Source organism: Ipomoea triloba, chromosome 14 (assembly GCF_003576645.1).
Source record: "Ipomoea triloba cultivar NCNSP0323 chromosome 14, ASM357664v1".
Classification (NCBI taxonomy): domain Eukaryota; kingdom Viridiplantae; phylum Streptophyta; class Magnoliopsida; order Solanales; family Convolvulaceae; genus Ipomoea; species Ipomoea triloba.
The window spans coordinates 14,212,325-14,220,788 of NC_044929.1; the positions used below are offsets into that span (position 1 = coordinate 14,212,325).

Consider the following 8,464-nt stretch of genomic DNA (forward strand, 5'->3'; position numbering starts at 1 on the left):
TTTTTTTTTTTTTTTTTTTTTTTTTCCCCCTTTTTTTTTTTTTTTTTTTTTTTTTTTTTTTTTTTTTTTTTTTTTTTTTTTTTTTTTTTTTTTTTTTTTTTTTTTGTCACGAGAAAAACCCATAATCACTATTCGAGATTGTGCATTGGGTAAATTTCAGTGACCCTAGCCGATAAATGACCGCTAAAAGATAAATTAAACCAGCCCAGATTGTCCACTGCTCTCACTAAGAGTTGAACATAGAATTTTGTGGTTATCAAACCAACAATCTGACCAATTTGGCTGGGGTTAGCCGCCCCGACTCCATTTCGTTCTTACGTTGATGCATGCATGAAGAAGTAAATGTAAAATGCTATGTTTTCTATTTCATTATTCTTTGTTTCATGATTTTTCAATATTAAATAGTTTTTTTTTTATTTTTTATAAATATGTATTGAAAAATACAGTAGCCTTTTGCTTCTGGGATTGCAAGGTTTTGCAGACGTTCTGACATAAAGATCAGAGTGCAGGAGAGATAGGTAGAGTGGATTATATTAATATAATGAAACAATATTATTGTAATTAACCATGTGTTTAAGTTGACTGTAATGTTGGTTAATTCTTAATTATGGTCTTTGAAAAAATGTTTCTTTTGACTGAGAAGGGTTTTTCACTTTTCAGTGGAAGACAGCATGAAGTTGTAGTTTACAGAGGACATGCACGGCCGAAAACAATAAAAAACTAATTAATTAAATTCAAAATAAATAAAATTTAATCTGTTTTGAACCTTTTTTGACGAGTGCGATTTCCAATCAGACGGTCAACAGATTTCTACTTGGAAACAACAATACCTAAAACGTTACACCCCCTCTCTCTCTCTCTCTCTCTTCATTCTGTTTATTAAAATTTTTGAGTTTTTAATGAATTAGAGTAAATCTTACTCCCTTGTCAGTACTTTAATTATTTAATATGTCGGATATTTTCCTTAAACTATTGCATGTCCGTACGTCTACGTCTTATTTAACAATGCCTGACATTGCAGTAATTTGAGACTGGTTTTTTCATGGTTACACATTCATCTTCAATCTATCATGTTTGGTTATTTCATATTGATTTTAGGGTTCCGAATATATGTAGTCTTCTAAAATACTGACAATTAACCGTGTTTATTCATGCATGTTATATCAATAGACCAAAAAATGGTCTGTATTATAGTAGGGCTCATTTGGCCCGTATTTGTGTAACGTTTTAATTGTTGCTGCGCTTTTAGTTTTGCCATATCATGTATAACTAAATTATATGTATTAGTAGATAAAAATGGCTTATATTATATGGTGTCTATGCTCCTTTCCTCTCCTATTTTACCTCCAAACTTTCCCTTCATGATGGGTCGGACTTTCATTTATTGGGTGTCAATGAATTGGCTTACTCACCACTAACTAATAAATAGATTTAATTACCAATCACATGTTTTCAAAAAAAACTAACAGTCACATGATGACATTTCAGAACAGAAATTTGTAGGAAAATTATAGGAAGAGTTTGTAGCATTGTTGGTATGTTAAATACTGTGTTTTGTGTATGCCCTATATATCTTAGGTCAAATTTTGTTCTAATTTACATTTTAAAAAAAATTTCAATTCATTTTCCAACTTTGAAAAATATACAAGTAAATATTCTTTAATTTGTTTTTTCTTTCTTTGTAAAAAATATATATGTGGATTTTTTCATGCATTATATTTTTCTTAAAACTTATGCACTCTCATTATGTAAAAAAAAATTATATATGTTGCATGCCAACAACAAAACCTCAGCTATATGTATATCAGCTTGCAGTTGAGTTTTATATATAAAGAAATAAAAAAATATGAATGAGTAAAAAAGTGAAGTAGTCCAACTGGCTGCACGAGTGAAAGAAGAGATAGGTCGGTTAAACTTTAGTTACTGTGGATATGAGTCCAAGGGGAGATGATGTGCGTGTTGTGGGAATGCTGGGCTTTGGGGTGTCATTTTTTACCAACTTCGAGAACTAAGAGAGTTCCAATAAACCCCAGGGTTAGGGTTAGGTTGGGGGGTAGGGGTAGGGGTGGGGTTAGGGTGTTCATGTATTCTTCTACATATATCTACTTAGTATTCTAGGTTTGTCTATATACACCTATTCATTATATTAATTAATTTTGACATAAATGTATAACAATTTTTTTTCATTGAGTTATAGTTTGAAGAAGTTGTCACATCTCTATAGTTATTTAGGTTTTTATTTTTTTAAATGTATAGGTAGGTTTTAGTGTTGGAATTTGTTGTGTGTCAGTGGTCAGCTCAATTCATCTGACCATTCCTTAAAAGGGTTTTTGAAAATCTTGAAATATAAATACATGTTTCTTTCACTTCATTCCCCTTTTTCACCTCTTCTCCTCTCTCTCCCTCATACTATTCCTTTTTTCTTCAAGTATAACACACTTCCAGTGAGAGAGAGAGAGAGGAGTATAGTCTTGAAGACTATTTATGATTTTGTAGGGTATAATCTTATCCACTGTTTCTTTACTTCATCAGTTTTCTAGTCAAAATTCCCTTTTTTTTTTTTTTCTGATATTCACTCTGGGCTTTTGCAGGTATTGATTTCATAGAAGGAATTAAATCTTAGAAGAAATCTATATATCCCAGATAGAGAGAAGAGATTAATGGGCTCCATGAATTCCAACAACTGGCTTTCTTTCCCCCTCTCTCCTTCTCAGGCTGCTGCCCAGTCTCATCACTTCTCTGTAGGGTTAGTCAATGACAGTCTTGATACTTCTTTCCAAAATCCAGGTAATTAACATATATAATTCATTATATATATATATATATTCTCTCTATTCCCTTCCCTTATTTGCATACTGTACTGATATCTACTGATCAGAATAAAACTAATCCAATTTGTTATGATTAATTAAGTGCTTATCACTACGCCAAAAACTATAGCGCCACACATTTTCGAGACGGTTAGGTGCTGGACATGACCTTTTAAGCCCTTTACTGGTCTCTGTCCAATCATCCCCAGTCATTGGGTGCTAGACTTGGTCATTACTGGCCTCTGACCCAACACAATCAAATCTTTGTCGGGTTCATTTAATTTGGGCAATAAAATCTTGACATATTTCTTGTTTGGGATGTGCAGAGTGGAATTTGATTAGCACCCAAGGGAGCAACGAGGTGCCCAAGGTTGCTGATTTCCTAGGCGTTGGCAAGGTGGATTGCAACCAACCGGATTTAGTCTCCTACAATGACATCCAAGCAAATGAACCGGACTATCTCTTCTCGAGTAACGCCGGTCTGCTGCCGGTCCAAACCGGCGGCGTGACGGTGGCCGCCGGTGCGGGCGGCGGCTTCGAGCTCCAAGAGAACAACGCGTGTAATATGCAGTCATTGACGCTGTCTATGGGGACCAGTGGGAAAGGCTCGGCTACTCATGCCGCTAGCCCTAGTGGTAATGCCACGGCTAGTGGTAGCGCTGAAAATAGTAACACAAGCATAGTGGAAGCAGCTACTCCTAGAAGGGCCTTGGATACTTTTGGACAAAGAACATCCATTTATAGAGGTGTAACAAGGTTAGTTATAAACATTATATTATTGTGAGATTTTCTAATGTGCTTATAGTATTTGGTCATATTAATACAGAAAAAATTATTATTATTGTGATATATACTTATTGGTTCAAAATCTTCGTTTTTATAAAATTAATTTATTTAACCTCATCTCGATCGGGTTGTATGTGTTTGTAGGCATAGATGGACAGGAAGGTATGAAGCTCATCTGTGGGATAATAGTTGCAGGAGGGAAGGGCAATCACGAAAGGGTCGTCAAGGTTTAATTTCCACGTTTTCTAAGTTTTAATTATTATTATTATTGTTGTTGATGATTGCTAACAAATTTTCTTTTATTGGTATTGACTTGGTCGGATCTGATAATCACTAATAATAGTGTATTTGGGTGAGTTTTTCCTTCTACATTCTGTCCATTTTTTAAAAAATAAAGTATATTTATTCATAATCATAATCTTTTTATTAGGGATAATATTTTTTTTTTGTTTTTTATTAATATGAATATAGGTGGATACGATAAGGAGGATAAAGCAGCTAGGGCTTATGATCTTGCTGCATTAAAATATTGGGGAACTTCTACAACTACTAATTTCCCAGTAAACATTTTGTTCTTTCATTGCATGTGTCGTATTAATTTGGACCTTTTGATTTAATTTTCGGGGGAAAAAAGAAGAAGAAAATTTAATGTTGCTGGGAATTGAATTTCTTGAATGCAGATCAGTAACTATGAGAAAGAATTGGAGGAGATGAAACACATGACTAGACAAGAATTTGTAGCTGCAATCAGAAGGTAATTAGTTGTTTTTATTATTATTATTATTTTATTATGGATTAATTTAATTTAATTAATAAAAAATAATTACTAGAAATAAATAGATATTACGAATTCTTTATATGTAAACACCTGGTATAAAACAAGAAATTGATTTTGTCTTTGAGATTCATCCTTTAATCTGGGGACTGACAATTCTTCTTTTTTTTTTTAATAAATTATTTTCCTAGCTCCTTTTTTTTTTCTGTAAAATAATTTTTTTTTTATATCTCATTTTTAAATTCCAGGAAGAGTAGTGGATTCTCCAGAGGTGCATCTATGTATCGCGGAGTAACAAGGTTCAAAGTCTTTCCTCTTTTCATAGAAAAAAAAAACATGTTTTTCTTGCTATTATTTTTAAGGTAAACTGTAAATGATGAAAAGAGGACAAAGATCCTATCTCTCCCTCTTCTCTCTCTCTCTCATTCATGAAGAGTATCTACGAGCAGGCATCATCAGCATGGACGATGGCAGGCCAGAATTGGGAGGGTCGCTGGCAACAAAGATCTCTACCTGGGAACTTTCAGTAAGCAATTTCTTTTTCCATATATCCATTAATATTTGGGAGTCACAAGTTGACGGAGGAAAGTGTGAGATCGAGTTTTCCTGCGGTAATTGTGTTTTCTTTTTGTTTTTTTGGGATTAACGAGGTAAACTCTAATCCTGACTGTGTAAGTAGTGAATAAACCCTAGCCCTGTGACCCTAGCCAGCAATGGATCACAAGGAGGTAAACCAGCTTTGGTTACCCATAGCTGATCGGTTCAAACCCAAGGGCTTGATATATGAGGACACCCACGACCATTTAGTGTGTTAGTAAATCCTGCCTTGTAACTCTAGTCGCCAAAAAACCACAAAATCACGAGTTCGTATCCTTATCCCCTTAATTTGAGCCAATCAACTATAAATAATCTATGCTGGTTTATTTCCTGTGAGGAAAACCTCACAATCCTTTCGGATGTAAATAAACTCGAGCTTGTAATCATTGCCAGTAAGATCATCACTTGCACTTTAGTTTGAGCCAGCCAACTATAAGTAATTTAAGCTGGTTTATTTTCTGGTAAAAGATCACAAGAATCCAAACGTTTAAACTTATGATTACAAGTGTGAATCTATTGCTATTTTGGCTGGATTTAGAACAATTATGATTCCATGCATGCAGGCACCGAGGAGGAAGCAGCGGAGGCATACGACATAGCGGCAATAAAGTTCCGGGGTCTAAACGCCGTGACGAACTTCGACATGAGCCGCTACGACGTGAAAGCCATTCTGGAAAGCAACACCCTCCCCATCGGCGGAGGCGCCGCCAAGCGCCTCAAGGAAGCGCAAGCCCTAGAATCCTCCCGGAAACGCGACCAAGAAATGCTGGCCCTCAACTCCAGTTTCCACTACGGCGCCGCCACAGCGGGACCCATTCACGCCGCCGCCGCCGCCGCGGCGTACCCCCTCATGCAACCCTTCGACGCCCAGCCACTGCTCACCCTACAAAACCAAGATTTCTCCCACCACTACGCCGCCCAGGAATCGCCCTACACCTACATCCAAACGCACCTTCAACTCCATCATCAACAACAACAACACTCCCCATCTTACTTAAACCCCTCCCCCCAGACCTCTCAGTATTACAACAATAACAACAACAACCCGTATCTTCAGAGCGGCAACCCGGTTTTGCTCCACGGGTTGATGAACATGGGCGGGTCGTCTTCTTCGGTGATGGACAACAATGGCGGAAGCTCTAGCGGGAGTTACAGTGGAGGAGGGTATCTTGGTAATAGCACGCTTGGGATGGCTACAAATTCCAATTCTGGAGGAGGAGGAGATCAGGAGCTTGCAGTAGTGAAAGTTGATTATGATATGCCGTCCGGGACTTATACCGGGTGGTCCAATGACTCGGTGCAGGGTTCCAATCCTAACATTTTCAGCATGTGGAATGATTGATTGAGCCATTGAGGTGTTTTGTATGCAAATGTTTCAGGAAGATCCAAATGTTACGTTGAACTTCTAACTTTTTTGCAAATGGTGCACGGAACCCTAAGCTAAGCTACCAATATTTGTATTTCAATCCTTCTTCTTTTTTTCTTTTTTTTCTTCTTTTTGTATAATTTAAATTATTTTTAATTTTATTTCTGACCAGAGCCCGATCATCAGCCTGGTAACATGCATCCATTCTCTTGCCTCAGTTCAACATGCTTTTATTTTTTTGTTATCATGATTTTTGGACCACTTCTCTCGTAAACTCCTCTACTACAAATAACACTTTTAACTTCAATTATTTAAGAAATTCGTCATTGGTTATTTCGATATCGTTCTTGCAGACATAATAAATAAATGATACTACGACGTCAACTTATAAATAAATAAATAAATAAAAATCGAGGTCGTATATTTTTTTAAAAAATCTAAATTGATTTTTAGCTAATAATAACGACGCCATATTATAAATTTAAAAAGGGACTTTGTTTTTCTAAATTAATTAAAGTATCCAATAAGAAAATGATAGTACATATAATATTTTACTTGAATGATTCATACAATTACTTGTCTTCGAAAACAAACCCTAAATGTAAATCTCTTGCATTTTTATTAGTTTAAACAAATCATATATATATATATATATATATATATATATATATATATATTTGTACGTGATATAATATGTAGTATATATGTGTTATAATTTGGAAAGAGAGTTCCAAGAATTATTGAAAACTCAAATTAGACCAAACTCTAATAACTGTTAGACCGCCTATAGGAGTATTAGGCTACGAGCCGTCTATTTACCTTCAAGCGGGTCAAATTTACCTCTTTTGTGGTCCTTTTCCAATTATGGAAAAGACCGCAGTCGTTGCATGAATGTTTACTTATGACGCACATATATTAGTGTATATATACCCAAGTATTATATGTATTATGTACACACATATGATTTAACATTCATAGATATTTTACTAAAATATAATATACAATTGAATTAATTGTTATATGATAATTTTAATAAAATGATAATTAAAAAATAGGAAAAGATATGATAGATATAAGTGTATGACAATAATGACGGAGTTATTAAATAATAAAGGAGTTATAACTGTGTAAGGGTACGTAATTTTGTCTAACAAAAATACAGTAAAAATAATTTTGTCAACTAAAATAAAATGTACAACATCTAAAGTAAAATGTATATTTTTATTAGTACACAAAAAAATGAACAAAATCGGAAATATAATATGAATTGACATACATTATGTTTTTAGATGATAAGAATTTTGAAGTCTTTTCCATTTACGAGTAATATTTTTGGAAGAAATCGAAGTCAATATAATATGGATAGAAGTAATTTATTTTAAAGCAGCTGACCAACTAACTAACCATATGGTTTGTTAATTGTTAGGCAGAGTTAATACTTGCAATGGTTCTGTAATTTGACCAATTTTATCAGTTGTGGTCTTGTGATTTTAAACTTTTAATTTAAACGGTCCTCTTAATTTCAAAAGGTGACTTTTCGTACGTGATCTGTGGTTAGTTAATCCATGATATGAGCCTTAAAATGGAGGCCAGGGCAAATCCTGCGTTTTTAAGTTGTTCTTGGTTCCTAGCTTCATTATAAAAAGTATGTACGACCCCATCAAGACCGCAATGTGTGCAATCTCCTTTGAATATGTGGTAACCTGCTCTGTGTCTTTCTGCCTAGTCTTTACATACTTTTGTCTATTCTTTACAAATATTTCGGTCTTGTTTGCAAGAATTGAGGTTTTTATAATCTTGGAACTTGTCTGCACACTTCCCTTTTGTACTTGTTTCAATTTTTTACCATTTCATGTTCATTTGTTGGCAGGCTTTAGTGTTTATTACATTTTTTTGTTTTATTAATTTCAGAATTATGGATTTCATTTAACTACTTTAGCTCTTTATTATTTGTAGATGTACTTTTTATCCAAATTTTTAGGTTTCTCCCATACTTCAATTGCCCTTTGGAAGATTTTTTTTTTTTTTTTTTTTTTTTTGCCTTCAATTCATTTGAGGGGAGTTGTTAGCTAATTCGTTGGTTGATTTATCCCTTGCATAAGCTCCCATTGTTTCTTATATATAGCAGAC

The 8,464-nt window shown here is 34.4% G+C and overlaps 1 protein-coding gene across 1 annotated transcript; it reads left to right on the forward strand.

Moving 5' to 3' along the window:
* The first annotated feature begins 2,399 nt into the window (after window positions 1–2,399).
* On the forward strand, window positions 2,400–6,552 carry LOC116005144 (AP2-like ethylene-responsive transcription factor PLT1). The gene is made up of 10 exons (XM_031245397.1): window positions 2,400–2,497; window positions 2,592–2,787; window positions 3,137–3,566; window positions 3,741–3,823; window positions 3,940–3,948; window positions 4,068–4,156; window positions 4,277–4,350; window positions 4,620–4,670; window positions 4,821–4,897; window positions 5,532–6,552. Exons 2-10 carry the CDS (start codon window positions 2,661–2,663, stop codon window positions 6,308–6,310), a joined length of 1,719 nt encoding a protein of 572 aa, XP_031101257.1. The 5' UTR covers window positions 2,400–2,497; window positions 2,592–2,660; the 3' UTR covers window positions 6,311–6,552.
* The last annotated feature ends 1,912 nt before the right edge of the window (window positions 6,553–8,464 follow it).

Excerpts from the sequence above, each read along its gene's own strand:
- LOC116005144 (XM_031245397.1), top strand. The coding sequence starts at position 2,661 with ATGGGCTCCATGAATTCCAACAACTGGCTTTCTTTCCCCCTCTCTCCT. Across the intron at positions 2,788-3,136 it reads TACTTCTTTCCAAAATCCAG|AGTGGAATTTGATTAGCACC; the intron begins GTAATTAACATA and ends TGGGATGTGCAG. Across the intron at positions 4,351-4,619 it reads TTTGTAGCTGCAATCAGAAG|GAAGAGTAGTGGATTCTCCA; the intron begins GTAATTAGTTGT and ends TTTAAATTCCAG.